At 36.2% G+C, this 17,249-nt stretch overlaps 1 protein-coding gene across 1 annotated transcript in view; it reads right to left on the reverse strand.

Moving 5' to 3' along the window:
- Window positions 1-17,249, reverse strand: part of TTC29 (tetratricopeptide repeat domain 29) — an 80,172-nt gene that overhangs the window by 41,339 nt on the left and 21,584 nt on the right. The window contains exon 5 of the mRNA XM_010291622.1: window positions 8,701-8,886. Coding sequence (XP_010289924.1) covers window positions 8,701-8,886 — 186 coding nt within the window. The remainder of the gene's footprint in view (window positions 1-8,700; window positions 8,887-17,249) is intronic.

Consider the following 17,249-nt stretch of genomic DNA (forward strand, 5'->3'; position numbering starts at 1 on the left):
ACACGAACCTAAAGACAAAATTTAGCAACAGGTATATGTAGTCAAAGATACAGGATTTGGAGACATGTGAGTAAGTTTTCAGGTCTGAACTATTCCTATGCTCCTTTTTCTGAAAAAGTTGTTAGGAATAAAACTGAAAAGTCTGCCATCTGGAATATGCAACCTGGAGCGGAGAGGGATATAATGATAAATCAATGATCTTTCGTTACTACTGGATATGGTCTGTTATATAAAGAAAAATTGTAAGAATCAAATGAAACTTGCTACGTGTTCTCTCCCAACAATGAGCAGTACAAAAAGACATTTCTAGGTTAGTCTCCAAAGGAAACAAGCCTATGTAATCATCCTGTCCTCCAACTAGTTTTGGAGGGAACTTCAACCAAATTTGGTAAGAAGTGGTAGGAAGTCTGTAGGACAGTAAGTTCTCATCAGTTTTTAGATAACTATTAGCTTGAGGGTAGACGTTGATCCAAATTCCAGACAGAAAGACAGGCAGAATGCTGTACGTATTCTAGAGTACAGCACGCTGCTTGGCCAGCCAGCAACTAAGCACTGGCCAGTCAGCGGCATGTTTACATATAGCTTTCAATTTACCACAGCACACGCTGAACCTTACCAAGTACAAGCGTTATAGAAGCATACAGGAAATAGTATCGTATAAACACCATATAAACCATTAAAATGGTTTAGCGGTGGACTCTGCAGTGCTAGGTTAATGGTTGGACTTGATGATCTTAAATGTCTTTTCCAACCTAAATGAGTCTATGATTCTAACACAGAACAAAATGATGGTTCTTGCCTCAAAGGATATAGAGCCTCTAAATCTCTACAACTGTGACTCTCCTTTAGACCACTGTCATATTTTGACTAGCACTCAGGCTTCGTATGAAAAAAATTACATAGGCATTTATATCTTCAAATCTCTTTTCTCTTTTGGGTCCACACTACAAAAAAACCCATTATAAAAATAGAGAGAAAGGAAATTATGAGGCTAATCTTCTATCAAAAAACCCACAAAGTTATCTGGGTATCATTTTAAACCAAAAGGAATCTCTAACACAGACACAAGGATAGATGACACCAGAAAGGCCTGGGTAGCTATTAGCTGGTAATTTGAGTCGCTTTCGTTCCTGAAGAAATAAAAATTTAGGTTTGCCTTCTTCCAATGTTACACCTGCGCTTGTGAATACCACAATATGGAGACCTTTAGACACCGGCATGCACCTTGTGGGGGAAACTAACAACATTAAATAGGCGGGTCGGACAGTTCAAATGTAGCAATACTGTTATCAGTAATAGTTCTGCAATCTACAGGTAACAAAGAAGTTTATCACTCTTCACAAATGTTGTCCCACTGGTTTGTTTTACTTACCAGCCGTTTCTAATTTTGCAATCAGATTGCAAAGCAGCACTTTTCATTTCTACATTATACAGCACAATGAGGATTTGCTATTTAAGTGGGCTTGGCAGACTTGCAACACAGATAACCATACAAAGTTCTATTAAGGTAGAAGGTGCACGTGGGCCATCCACCCCAAGGTGAATTTTATTCTGGCTATACTTGGGAGTCTCCCAGCAAAAGACACTACATGTTTATATAATTAAAACAAAGTCGCAAAATGCGCACACAAAAAAGCATATGAAATTTCATAAGCAATTTTAACTTTTGCCTTTTTAAACCTTTTTAGTACTTCATTTTGCAATATTAACATTCTCTCTTTTTTTTTATCCGAATATAAATTATTTCTGCCTGAAGGCAAACTAATTGGGGAAATTCTTCTTAAACGTGCATATTTCCTCTGCATAGATACTCATGAATGTATGCTGACTTTCTCTCAGTTATTTATACTTTATAGTTTTTAATTGAAAAACTTTTGCCATAAACAATTCAAAATACAAAATCAACAATTTCTTAGCAATGGATTCAATAGGCCCTGCTAAAAACAAGAAAATAATCAATTCAGACTTTAAGTTCCAAAACAAAAAGATGATGTGATGACCTGTCTTTAAGTTGTTGTTTACCAACTATATCTAGTAACTAATACTCAAGCTTCAGAAGCTTGAATCAAATACCCACTAAACTCAATAGGAATCTTTCCACCACCAACAGTATGGTAAAACGATAGGTATAATCCTACTCCTCAGTCTTAATCCAGATTGTCAAAGTCTGTAAGAACCCTCTGAGGTTTTTTCCCCACAAAAAATTAATTAATTTTTTTTTACGCATCCCTTGTGTTCAGTAGCCCTTTCATCCAGAAAAGTCTATATCAAATTCTAATATATGAAATAGACAGTATTTTATCCATGATTACAGATAGAACAATTATACCTTTCTCATAAATTAGGTCCAATTTATTAATATTTTGGGGTGGGTGTGGACAGGTCAGACGTGATCAACTCTGGCATAACATTGTTCTGACTGAAAAGCAACAGGAGCTTAATATTGCTTAGAATCAAGGCAGAACTGGATTAAGAGTGAACACTTAAAAACGCTCCATTAATTTGCAGAATATGGTAGATTATTTGAAATGTCTAATCTTATTTTAGAAAGGGCTAAGGAGACCCTCATCAGGAGTTCTTTAAGACCTGCAATCTAAAAAACACACACAGACAGACAAAATTTGGTTTCTGGACTAGCTGTATGTTATAGGAATCAGCACCGAGATATCCAACACGGCTCCTTGCCTTGCATTCTGTCCCTTTCTCTTAATAGTTCTGCCTGCCTACAGTCTTTCTGGTCTGTAAGTATTTCAGAAAAAGTATTACCTCCACTTCTGTTGATCCTTATGTGCTAGCAGAATATAAATCTGATGACTAATTCAAAGCCACCACTGCATTGAGATTAGTGGTGTAATTTTCACACATCTCACAGATCTCATACCGGGGGATTCGCAGTTTCAGGCGTGGCACAGATTTACATTTGGAATTCGTTGTGAAAATTTTATTCATTGGACTCTACTGTGATACTTGCATGCTTTCTCAAAACTAGTTATTTAAATGCATCCAGAAATGTTTCCAAGCACTGGAACCAACAGGTATGGAAAGGTGTGTCTATCCTAGTAAACCCTCTTAACTTCCAAAACACTGTAGCTACTTGCAAACTGCCTGTTAGAAAAAGCCCCCGCAAGACTCCCAATTACCAAACTGTGCCCATGAATAATTTCAGGGCAAGAAAGTCCAAATTAGCACAAGCTAAAAGCGTGTGCAGGACTATTAACAGAATTTTAGCACTATCTTGTGCTCCAGTGCTCATAGACATCCCCGTGCACTGCTAAATTTACTCATGCAGGAAAGCAACCATGGTCTGTGAATGTCTTTGCTCCTCACTTCTGAAAGGTAAGCGTTGAGATGCTTGCATCATTTGAGGGTGGGAGGATAGAGATTTACAGCTAAGACTGTAGCAACCATGTTTTCCTTGCTTCCTCCAGAGTTCGCCATGTCACTCTTCCTGCTCCACTGTCCCCCATACAATGTACCACTAACCTACCTTTTTGTAAGGGTGTGCCTTAGGGAAAGGACAGTCACGCATCTGTATCAGAAAAGCGGCATCAGATATGTTAATTAGTCATCTTTAAGCTTCTCTCACCAATGCAGAATTGCTTGATATTAAGATTGAAATGTTGGTTATCTGAAGTACTGGCTTTAAAGCACTGGCTATATTTGAATGCGTATGTACATATATATGTCTGTATATAGATGTGTACATATACATACATGTATATACATACACATTTCTACAAACACCTGTATTCCTCGCAATGGCCTTGATGGCTGTTTTTAGAACAAGTACACTTGCAGATATCTGTTTTTATTATGCTTTTAATTAATACAGAAATATATTATATCCAATTTTGTTATCACCTATTTGAAGCAAATAGCTCCTACAGGTACACATTCCTTGTTTCCCCTGGACTGCTTTTGTTACTGACATAAGTTACCTGAAACTTTGGGATGCATATGTTTAAGGTTACATCATTTCATGCATGATAGATGTTAACCATTTAATACAAAACAGAAAGCATGCAAATATTGTAATGATGAGTGCTGGCAGGGTAAGAACCTATACAAACCAGCACTAGCCATTATATTTATCAGTACACTTAGATTGTGTTTCTTCTGCAAGATACAACAGTGTAAACCTGAAGTTCACAATTAACTTTAGCAGAATTTACACTATTATAATGGAACTATCACAGACTGTGTGATAATCTTCTTATTCTCTGATATGCAGAAAAATGCACACATTTATAATGACTGTTATTAATTCTAAAAAGACATTCAAGGCACAGGAATAAATTTTTTTTTTTTTAATTAATTTTTCTTAACTGAGATTCTGTCACAAAGCCTGTGCTTACTTGGATGACAAGTAATGCTGGATTTAATGTGAGGAAAAAAAAAAAAAAAGACATTGCTTTTTCAACATGTATAAAGTGACATCGGCATGTTTAATAGCTATATAAGAAAATGACTAGTAACCAAACTAATAAAACAATTTATTAGCAGTCCCCTGAGGAAAGACAACCTATGGGGTGAGTAAAGCTAATTAAACAGGATCATAACCTGAACACTCTTACAATAATCAATGAGTAGCATCTCATTTGGGTAACTTGTAAACAGAGACCTTATTTTACAGAGGGTTTTTGGTTTTTTTGAAGAGGTTAAAATCTCATTCTGCAAAGAGCTGCCTCTAAAATCATGTTTGCTCCAAGCAGAATATTCCATTTGTGTCTGTAGCAGGCTACTCAATTATTATTGTTTTCTTTCCCTTATGTACTGACAGCCACTATGTACTGACAGCCACTAATCGCCTGCATCCAAATATCATGACGGAAGCCTACACTGCGGACACCTCAAATATTTAGCTTTGAAGATTAATGAACATCAGATTATATCCAGCCTTTAGGACCAGGCTGAAAGTCAAAGAACTTTAAATTTGATTACACAAAAATTACCCAGCAAATTTATCGATTTGCTTCCAAGGCAAATAACAATCTTTACAAGTACATATTTAACTTTATACTCCCAAGCAATCAGTCCTAAGCATATATAGACAGCTTCCGTTCACAGGTAATAAAAAATACACTATTGGCTGAGAGAACTGAAAAGAATTGGTAAAAGATATTTACATCTAAAAGGACACACACATGAATGTCTGTAAGACTAACTTCTCACTCTTGTAAATTCTCCTATCTACCTGGCTGCACTATTAATCAATGCAGTTAATATAGATATGATGATTTATATCAGATGAAAGTATCATGTAAATGTTAGGCATCATCCACGTACCTATACACACATCCCTGTATTTATAAAGGTACACATACTATTCCTATATGTATGTATTAATGCACACATACATGTCTATATATGTGTATCTATTCCTGTATATATATATTCCTGTATATATCCCATATATGGATATGTATTCCCATAGGAAGTGGGCATCTGACTAATTCAGTTCAGATTACACCATTATAAATAACTGAGCAAAAAAAGACCATTTAATTTACAAACTATATCTATCTGTTCTAATATAAAAAATAGCATGTTTAGAATTTTACTTATAACACCATTAATACTAATGCAATTCTATACAATGCCAACTCAACATCTGCTCTTAGACTAATTCTGCAATCAGAACTTGTGATTTAATTTTTCACTCGCTGGAAAAAAAAAAGTGCATGGAATACTTCTGTTGTCTTTTTCCTAGTGGTCCCTCAAAGCAAATCCTACACTTACTCTCTCAGCTTCTTCATTTTTTCACCTCTCTATGGAAATAAAATATTTGCAAAAGACAGACCCTACAAACTCAGTGGAGCTTTACCCTGGGCAGTGAAAATGCATCTTGCTTTCTCTCTCCTTCCCAATGTCAATAAGATGCCTCTGTTCCGCAAGTTTCTAATATTTTACAGCAGAAAATAAGATTTTCCCTCCTTTGAGCATCCCAAAGTGTATTTCATAGCTTTACTTATGTACTTTTGTAACAGGCTTAAAGCTACATAAGCATTCAACAACTTTTACTTAACACATCATAAAAGTAGGAAATGTTAATTTTTTTAGGCAGTGGTTCTATAACAGTAGCAAGTCACACTCAGTATGGGCCTTCGAAGCTACAAATGGATAGGGATGTTTGCTTTTATGTACCTTCTTATAATTTTATTTTTTAGTAACTGAAAGACCAAGTAAAAAGGTTGCAAAAAATCCAGCAACTTCAATCATTTTATTCTACTGAGTATCAGATAACCTAATTAAGCATTTTTCACTCAAAATGAAAATTACTTGGCTGTGACTGGTTGAGTCTTAAGCAAGTGCTATCTTATCGACTGGGAAACTGATTTAGCTTAACTTCAATTCCTGGAACAGTACTGGAATAAACAAATAGCCAAACTGATTATTCCCAAGCATTTAGAGAAAACATTAAAATATTATAGCCAATGCCAATACTTCAAGAGCAAATGTCACCAAAGCAATCTTCTACTTAAGTAGGTAAAGTTAGTAATTTATTTCTCACTGTCATATAACTTTCTTATAAAGCATTAGGGAAGCACAGTTCCCCTGCAACTATTCTTAGGTGAGTGCAAATTGGTTAGGAAATCCTGTATAGGCATCAGTTATCAGTAGTTCACTGTCAGCATGGAAAAAGTTACTCAGTGAGATTCCACAGGTGCATGTCCTATGTCCAGTTTACTACTTGGTATTTTCATTAAAGATCTGAATTAAAGGATAGAAAAATGCTTTTTAAGTGTTCAAATGATACAAAACTAGGATGAAGAGAAGGCATGTTGAAGGACAACTTCAGAATTCAAAACAATCCTGACAGTTTCTAGAAACCACCTGCAAAACACAGGATGCTACTTGGTGCAAAAAACAAGCAACATATTGCATTTAGGCAGAACTAATGTGATCCCAGAATGGGCAACAGAATAGGTAGTTAACAGCGCTTCAGAAAATGATTTAGAGATTACTGGAGATCATGAACTGAATATGAGCATCGAATTTATGCTGAAACAAAGAATGTAGAGGTCATACCTGAAAACAGAAATAAAAGCACAACTTGTAAGAAAAGTAATCCTTTGACTTTATTGATCATCGATATGAACGCAAATTTTAAAACTGAATCCAGCTCTGCGTGTTGCAGGCAAAAAAGATATGGCAACAGTTCAGAGGAAAACAGTGTGAATGACCAGCAGTCTAGAAAAAATGAGGAAACAGTGTAAAAGGTATGATGTTTCAGCTTTAGGAGAACATGGGGAAAAAACAGGACAATAATCTTTCAATTAAAGAAAAAAAAAAAAGAGGCTGCAGTTTTTCTGTTTTATGTCCAGGTTTTTGCTGGGAAATTAGGCCATCTTTCAAAACACACCCATTCTGTCAGACATTGACTGGAATTACACTATTCCACAAAATATTTCAATTTCTGTGAATCTTCTCAAATAAAATGACTTTTCTCAGAAAAAAGAAACCAGCCACAAGCTGAGCTCAAGGTTGGAATGGTTTCAACCCACAAAGTCAAGCTTAAAAACAAAAATGCAATGACTACACAAGTCACATATATTTGAAGCCATAGTTAGGCATCCAGTCCACTTAGGAATTAGAACTGGAAGATCAGTTTTATTCAGTTACTTGAAGCTCACGCATTGCTTGTCTTCCCACAACATGAAAGAATTTTATACAAACATAGGAAAACACCTTTTTTATACCCAGACTGCTATACACACACAAACCCCTCTGCCATGAAAGGTAATGTATATTTTTAAATATAAAAACAAGGTTCATCTTGATATAAGAAAGTAATATTTATTTACAGTGAGAACAGTCATTCACTGGAACAGCCTCCCCAGGGATGTCATAAAGCCGCCATGGCTAGAGGTTTTCAAGATGCTATTGGACAGGGCGCTACAATAATCTTACCTAGGCTCCCTTTCCCGTGAAAGGTTGGACCAGATGATCTTTTGAGGTCACTTCCAGCCTGGGCTGTTCTATGATTCTAGTTACTTTCTAGTAACTAGAATAGTTACTAGTTACTAGTTAGTAACTAAACTAGTTATTTTCTAATAGAAAATACTAATATATTTTCTAATTTCAGAGACTCCCAGATACATGAATGGAGAAATGGAGCTTGTGGTAGTATCAATCTGAAGCAAACACCAATGTGGCAGACACATACAAACAACTGTAATTTTCAGTTAACAGAATCAGAAGGTAGTTTTTTTAAAGAGAACACAAAAATACAGGCTGTTTTATCCAGGTGTAAATTAAAGGCAGCATTAAACTGAATTACGTGTCCCTCAATCAACCCAGTTTGCGCAACTACAGATGCCATCCTACTCAAACACCTGTGGCCTGAGGCAGCATTACCAGTCTCTTGTCAAAAACAAGCAAAGGGAAACAAGGTGAAACCCAAAGAATCTTTGTGCTAAACAAATGCTTCCTTTAAACCTGTGTTTTGTTTTTCATCTGAGTACTTTCAACTGTAGATGGAATGTTAACAGAGGAAACAGGTCTGTGAATAATTATAGACTTTGCCTTCCTATTTGCTGCTCCAAAAAGTTAAAAGTGCAACAGTTTTAAAACTTCTTTTAAATTATGCTTGCAAATCAATTTTATATTGAAATACTGCTCCCTGTGATAAAACACAAATTTCCAAAAATGACCCTCATAAAGCTGATACAATGTAGTTTTATTATTTCAGTGACTTACCTTGCTCCTCATTGATGAAACCCATATTTGCATGTGCTTGTGCCTCTCTCTTCCCACCATCAATTTTTATTAGTTGAGCAGTGTTAAAGCATTGCTCATAAAAGTAATTACTTAACCATTTGTCCTCAGGGGCATTGAAACAGTAGGCCAAGTTAAGCTGGTTATCATACACTTCCTCATAGCGTCCTTTAAAAACAAAAATTACAATCAAAATGTTAGATTATGATCAGCTTTCAGAAATCTTACATATTACAGCAATAACCACATAATGAAAATTAAGAGCTATTTATATTTCCACGACTCAGATACCACCAAGTTCTCCTACATGTCCACTCAAAGAAATATAAGGAGAAAAGGATAGCCTTACAAATTAGACAGAATTGAATACTTATTTTAGCAAAACCACAATAAATTGTTCTCATTTCTGTATGCAAAACCAAAACTCAATTGAATAAAACATGCAAAACCTGGATAAGACATTGGCTAGTCAAAAGAGAGAAGCTAGAGAGAGCAAAAAAAGCAGTCACTGATGGAGAAGCATTTGTCTGAGCCACTGAGACGTGAAAAGGCACTGAGAGCTTTCAAAACTGGTCTAAGGTAGCAAGTGCGGTGATGGAGATAAAGAACAAAACAAAGCATTCTGCAAACACAATCCATTAATTAAATAAATTTTAAATGTTCAAAGTAAGACTAACAAGAAAGGGTTTGAGGTTTCATGTATGTTCTCATTTTTAGTACCTTACCGCTTTTAGAAATTAAGAACAAATTGAAATTTTAAACCTTGCCCTAAAAAAAGACAGTTCACCAAAGTATTGCTCTCAGAACAAATATGGAAAGCAGGGGAGACTCAAAGTCACAGATCTGCTTTATAATCTGAAGAAATCCCCCCACATTTAGTTCCCACTCTTTATCATCTCAGACGGCTAAATGAACACACACTATCCCTAAAATTCAGAAAAACACTGGAAGTCCCAAACCTAAGTAGCATTACAAAATTATCAACAAATATATTATTCACAATGTAAAATTACAGATTGAGAGCTGCTATGGAGTTAGAGTTATTTCTCTCCGAAAAGCACCTTTAAAAAAAAATACCACAAAAAAATCTTCTTGGATTATTCCAAAACTGTATTAATTTGGAGTAGAGATCTAAAATTTACCTGAAAACTCCTATCATACTGCTTCTCCCTAAGGGGGATTTGAAATATATATTCCCCTACATGATGCTTAAGAATATATGAGATAATAAAGTACAGCATGAACCTATATGTTTTGCAGTTAAATTTATCACTGGCTAAACTAAATTAATTTTCTTTCCAAACTCTGCTCATGTCAGATGGGAATGGGAATAGTTAGCTAAAATTTCATTGCAGTTTTGGTTGGATACTTACTGTGCTTGTGGCTGTTAAGCGAATGTAAGCCAAACAGCCAGTTCTTAAAAGAATTTTTGTGTACTTGGGTAAAGAAGGAGTTAAGAACCACAAGTCTTGCAGCAGGTAAGAGACTGTTTGGTTAAGCTAGAAGTGTGAACAGAACTGCTTTGCTTTTGGGAGTTCTGCAGTTTGTAAGCTTTGCTGAAAGAGAGAAAAGGGGAAAAAAAAAAAGAAAAAAATCCCTCCTACTCCTGGGTGTGGAGCACCCCACAGAAATCAACTAGGGAAAAAACCTGATTTAAATACAGGCAAAATCTCACCCAAAATCCAGATCTTCTCCAACTGTTTTAAAACTATGACACCATATCAAAACACTTTGATCAAAGATGCAGTTAAAGCCTCTTCTTTTGTTATCTCTGGGAAGAATTGGGGAAAATCCAACTTTCAAAAAGGACAAATTTCTCGACTGTAAATTCTATCATCTATGCAAGTCACTTGCACTGTTTGGAATAAACACCAGCAATTACTCAAAACAGTACTCTGAATGCATCACTAAACCACTTGAGCGAGTTATGTCTCAAAATTAAAAATGAGAAATTACATATGGTCTGGCAGGATGCAATTGAAAATTCTCATTCTGTCTGTTGTCATGGTTAAGTTCTTTGACTTAACATCTTGATAAAGCTCTTCAGCCTGTTGCACAATACAGTAAGAGCTTTATTCTGTCTTCTGTAAGTATCCTGTTACCACCTAATCATGTCTGCAGTCTTCAAGAGGTTTATCTAGTATTTGTTTCTCTTCCATCTTTATCTTGGCCATTTTGGAGAACATTGGCTGAATTTTCCCTGCTTAAAAGTTTCTGAGATCAAGCTGAAATGTCTTCTCCCCATTCTTGAACACTCTGGTTTTGCCTTCTGATTTACAAATTCATTCTTCTTCTTTAATGGTAAATGATACTTTTTTGTTGCTTTTGCTTTTTTAGTTATTATTTTGCTTTCCCATTTATTTCTCAGAGTTTTTCCTCCATGAAGTGTTACCTCATATTTCTACCTTTTTAATAACTCCCATTAAAGTGTATAAAATTATGACTTTCAAACCTGTTTGTTACATACATTTCTGTTTTTAGTATTTTAAATAAGATAACACCCCTTCCAAGAAATGAGAATGTATCACAATCTCTTTAGAATCACCAAAATAGAATTACCCCAGAAATTACATCTAGATTATCATCTCATCATTTGTGTCTAAGGTTTGATACCAAAACATCAGCTTCAAACATTCCTAATCAGAACACTCTTCATGGCTGTGAGTTTTCATGCCTTTTGTTCCCCCCTCAAGGCTGAAAAAATCTCTCTCAGGTATCTCTTCTTCAGAATATCCAGGAGTGTACATTATATAAAATTTATTCATGCATTAGAAATTAAAACTATTTTGGTACAATAGTCTCATAAAAGTCTCTGCAAACGATCCTGGAACGGAAGTAACAGAACTGGCTTGGGCTCCTGTGTGTGTGCACATACATACGCGCATATATATATGTATGTATGTAAGCGCATCTATACATATGTATAGATAAAAAAGTCAAGACATGGTTGGGATTGATCCAAACTAACCTATTTAGATATAGATACAGGTTACTTAGGATCCCTTTACTTTAAATGAAGAAACATAGATACTTCTTGGCTGTGATTTATCTCATCCCAACTTAAACATCTATTGCAGCACAAGGGACTACTTTTAAAGATTATCTCAAAGTAAAAGGCAGAGGTTCCCATGACAATTAGAAGTACATAAACAACCAATCACATGAACAGTGAAATACAAAACACAATTATAATCACTAACATAAAGATAACAATACACATTTTATATATATATATATATTACAGCTAAGTGAGAACAAACTCAGAAGATACCAGAGGATACGTACAAATGGTTACAATAACACAGTAAGGGGAAAGATAATTGGATTGTCATTGGGGTAGAACACTAGATACAGATTTGTTGCCTTTGAAATCTTTGCTACAAAGTATCAAGGCACTAATGCTAAATAAAATTACGCAAATAACTTCAGGTAGTGCCCTACAAATCTCAAGAGAAGGAACTGACCTGAGGCAGACTATTGCTACTGCCACAGCTTTGATTGAATGAACTTTAATGTGACCCTCTGATGACTATCCTGCTGGTGAATAACAATGAGAAGTGCACAAAGACAACCATTTCTCTGTAATTGTCTTGGACAGTGGCTGACCAGATATGCTGGTCATAAAATAAACCCCAAAAGATAAGACTTTTAAAAACTGTATTGTCTTCTGGACTCGAAATCTGACTTACAAATCAAGAAATTCATTGAGATTATTCTGACAGTGGTAAAGCTAGCGTGTCAGACTTCGTAGAAGTGAACTTTTACCTCCCCAGGAGAAGAGAAGTATTAGAACAGGTAAATAAACCTTTCTATAAAATGTCCCATAGGTAGATCAGTCATTAAAGCTTTGACGTCTCTGATTTTGTATCATAAGTTCTCTACGGCTGATAATAGCATACATGTAGACAAGTCATCTTTATGTATCTGTTGGTACAAAAAAAAATAATTACCTGCACCACTTATCAGAGAGAGAATGACAGCACTGGAATGTTATACCAAGTGAACAGAAAGTTTGAATCACACAAGCAATTGTAAAACGGTTCCTGCAAGACAAATTCCTGGTTTTAAAATAAGAAACAATTAAGAAAGCACATACATTAAGGTTCAAAGGCTGATCCCATTAATCTTTCAAAAATTACATCATTTTCATAAAACTCTGGAAGCTAAATTCAGGTCTTCCAGAGTATTTAAGTCACAGGATTGTGAGAACACTGTAAAGATGAACATCTACCCAAAATGGCAGCTATACAGAACAAACAGGTGAGGCCTGATACTTCACAGTTTCGGACTTAATTGAAGATCTGAAGCAGGGCCAAGAACGCATCTTATGGGCAATTATCCAACAAAACATTATTTCAGTGCCAAATTACCAAATTGAAGGCAGTAATACTTCACAAAAATTAAGCAGAAAACAAATTAAAAGTAATGCTATGTTGCAGTAATTATAATACTTAAATATTTTTATGTTTTTGTCACAGAATATAAATTACAGAAAATGGGTGACTTTCATTTTGTTTGATCAGAACTTTTCAAAATATTTTATTTTCATCGTCCTTTGCAATGGAAGATAACTTTGAAATTGGGTGTCTATGCACAAAAGGAAAGTATTCCTATCAAATCTTGCTAAGATCTTTCTGCTAAACAGAGATTAAAAAAAAATTCCTTCAACTTCAGGTTAAACATTAAACCCCATATATTAAACACATGGAGTATTTCCTGCTCTGCATCAGCATCTCTTCAGGTGCATCTCAACTGCCAGGTAGGATCTCCCCTTGTTATGCTCATGCCATAGTCCCTAATTTGCCCGCTGAACAATATCTTTCTTTGCTCCTGGGCTCTTCTCAGGATCTGTTCCCTTGGCAAGCAAAGGTGTGCGTGGAACAGAGGATCATTCAAATCCATGGTCTGCCTGTTTGTTGCATTCAGTTAGACAACTACAAAGTAGTGCAATGCACAGGGAGAGTGAGGTGGAGTTTGAGTATGGCAATCCCCAACAGAGCTAAGATGAGAGGAAAAAAAAATACAGAATATCCACAAGTTGTATTAGTACGATTTAAGTACAACTGCTGCCACATCTGTATGATCTCCTTCATGTCAGGATGTAGCAGAAGAAAGGAAAAGGAGTACAGAAATAGTCTTTAGACAACAAATGAAAACAACATCATGAAGAGATCCTGGCTTGGTATTTTCCTTGAAGAAGAAAAGAAAGAGGCTGTTGCTCTTGTTAATGGAAAATAGGACTTGTACTCATTTTTAAAATACAGGTATCAGAAAGAAATTTTTCAACATCCATTTACAGCTCAGTATTTTCCACTCAAAAAACCACCAGTCAGTCATTTCTTCCTGCTATCTGAAGGCCATATGGAAACTTTTCAACAGCTGGTAACACTCATCTTCCAGTTCAGTTAGTTGTTTTTAGTGAGTATGACTTGAATATAACTGACCATTCACTCTTGAAGACATACATTCACTCTTGAAGACATATAAAGGAGTGGCCCAAGATCCATTAAGTCACTGGGAGTCATTTTTGATGTCAGTGAGACACCATTAATACCGGAAGTTTCATTTTTCTTTTGCCAGAGATCAATGCCAGTGACTTAGTAGCAAGACAGCTGATGCTGTGAAGAATTCACACACAGAAAGATCTGGGATGGAGGCTGTTGGGCCAAAAAGCAGCATGAATGGTAATAAAATATGGTGCTGCAATCAGTTTATTTCCACCTGGATCCATACACGGCAAACAATCAGTGCCATTTGCTTGCTCAGGACAATCATGCCTCTACACCTACAGGTAAAAGACCACCCAATCATTCCTTTTTCCAGGAAGTTTATCCATAAGCTAAACTCACACACAAATGAAGAAAGGCTGGTGTGGGGTAGCATACTGACACCATCACGTTTCAGGCAGAGCCTCTGTTTCCTAGATATCGTGAGGCAGAGTGTACACAGAGCGTGCCACTCCCAACACCGCTAGGTACATAGGGGGAATATATTCAATAAAAGTACAATCTATACAAAGGAAACAGTCAGGGTATAATTTTGTCAAGTAAGGTTAAATCTATCTAATGATAATAATATAAGGCAATTAACTGGCAATCTGGGATGCTAAAGGGGGTCTCCAAGCCATTGCAATGAAAGCACATTCCTGAAATTTTCTAAGAAATGCTGCTTCTGTTGAAATCAATGGTAGTTCTACAATTGTCTGTATTTTGAGAAGGCTTGTCTTCTTTCCTGGGCAGAATAACTTCATGTCTTGTAAGATAATTACAAAAATAATAAACTCCTCCATTGGTTTCTAGCAACTGCTAGAAACTGTTTTTTCCTGTGATACAATATTAAGTAGAGAAGGACAAAATTGCTTAGAAAATAAAAGTGTTCCTTTCCCCATCCCCCCAAAACCAAACAAAACTATGCCTCCTCCAAGCAAATATTAAAAGAGGCTTTTATATGTTTATTAATGCATAACCTCTTTCCATTTTTTTTCCAAAATAGCATGGGTAATACGGTTATTGCAATGTTTCTAGCCCAGCCTAAGGCATAAGTGTGAAATCTTACAGAAGAGCTTTCCACTGTAAAATGCTAAACTCTGTTTTCAACCTTAAGTACCTCAGACAAAGAAAGATTTTCCAGTGCAAATACATCAAATACTCATGCTTTCTTCATATACTTCATGAAAAGTCATCTTTTACAACAACAAATGATAACTCATACTGTCAAAAGTTTTCTCTACACTCAAGTGAGAGAAAAGAGTCAATTTAGCACTTCCTTCTAATTCTGTGTGTCTGATATTCGCTAGAACAAGGGTCAGCAGCCTGTAGCGCATGCACAGGTTCAGCATACAGCATACCACAAAGGTTGCCTGGGGTCAGGAAGCAGGAGCAGACGGAATCTGAGAAGGGCAACAGCTTCCAGATCTTAACTCCTACTCTCCATCAGCTGCCCCAGTGACCAACTAATAAGCAGTGTCTTACTCCTCTGAAGGCACATTCATACCTGAGTATAAGGTTCCGTGCACTGGCTTTGGCACAGTGAACACAGTGATCTGCTGCTATAGCGCTGACTGCTCAATACTCTTTGCAGCCACTGGGTTGTGGCATTTTCCATGGTTTTGCTCCCCTGCTCTGGCAAAACAGAGCCAATGACTGAGACATCTCCCCTTTAATTGCTCTTGAGCTGTAACTTGCCCTGCATCCCCTTCAACTTGTACAATGCAAGTAAACCAGCTCACTCTAGCAAGCACTGATCATATGAGCTCTTCAAGGCCTCTGCTAGTCCTAGCTAAGGATTCAGTTAGGGTTCAAGCCTACATTTAATATGCAATTCAGATGCAATCTGAAGAGCAATGCTTTTCAAGTACTTCTGAAATAATATTGGAACAGGTGACCTCCAATTTGACAAAAAACCAAATTTAGCACACTATCACTGAGACGCTGGCCTCACTCTAAAACACATGATTGATGCTTTACAGTATCATCTGCATACTATCAATCATTCTACTGGTAGACTCAGTGCTAACTAACTAACTAAAAGTAGCTACACAATACTTTGACAAGATGATTCAAAGAAGTGGCTTAGTCTAATGAGCATACAGATTCAACAAGTAAATTAGCAATGCATTTTAAAACAATAAAACAGACGGTAGCAGCCAAGTAGTGATTTAAAGAATCAGTTACGTTCATATGGTAAAAGTCTGTGTAAATACCAGCTTAAAGGTTTTAATCTCACTTTAAAATATTTTTATCTGAGGAACAGCCACATTATCATTATAATGAAAAGGCACACATTACACTAGGTGCTGTTCAAAAATACAAGTAAAAGACTACTTAGTTGGATTTCCTTTGTTCCTACTTTTTCCCCCATGACCTACCCAAACACACAGAGATAGAGTGTCACGTTTTGTCTGGGTCTTAGACAGACAAAATGAACAAAAAGAATTCTATTCAGTTAGCACACCTCTGTAGGGTATGGTCATCATTTGTTCACAGGGTGTCAGCAGCCAAAGGGTATTTAGTTAGCAGCCCTTAATGTCAGACAAGGATGCACTGTGGCTTCAAACTCTCCCTCCTGCTAACTCGCAGAACAGTACTGAGTAGGGGCTAGGGAGCTATGGCTTTTCAAAGGGATAGCAACAACAACCTGCCAGCACTGTGTTATACCTTTTGAGGACAATTATACCTTTAAGTGAAATTACTCTGAGCAGTACAATCAGGCAGGCAAGGCGGCAATCGGGCAGGCCATCCAATGGCCTCAAAATACAACTTTCTTTTTGAAAAAAACCCATTTTCATACGTGCAGCAAGAAATAACTGTATTCATCAAATGCTGAGCTATGTAGATTGCTTTGGCATTTATCCTGTATTCTTCTGTAAAAAACCCTACAACTATACATATTTAAACAGCTAACTATCTCTTTTCTTTAAGCTACTGAGACCAGAACTAGTAAAAAGAGACGTTAGTCCATGATAATGAAGGAAGATCAAGGAATAATTAAAAACAATTCAATTGTGAAGTCAGAAACATTTACATTATTTG

This window comes from Phaethon lepturus, unplaced genomic scaffold, assembly GCF_000687285.1.
Source record: "Phaethon lepturus isolate BGI_N335 unplaced genomic scaffold, ASM68728v1 scaffold367, whole genome shotgun sequence".
NCBI lineage: Eukaryota > Metazoa > Chordata > Aves > Phaethontiformes > Phaethontidae > Phaethon > Phaethon lepturus.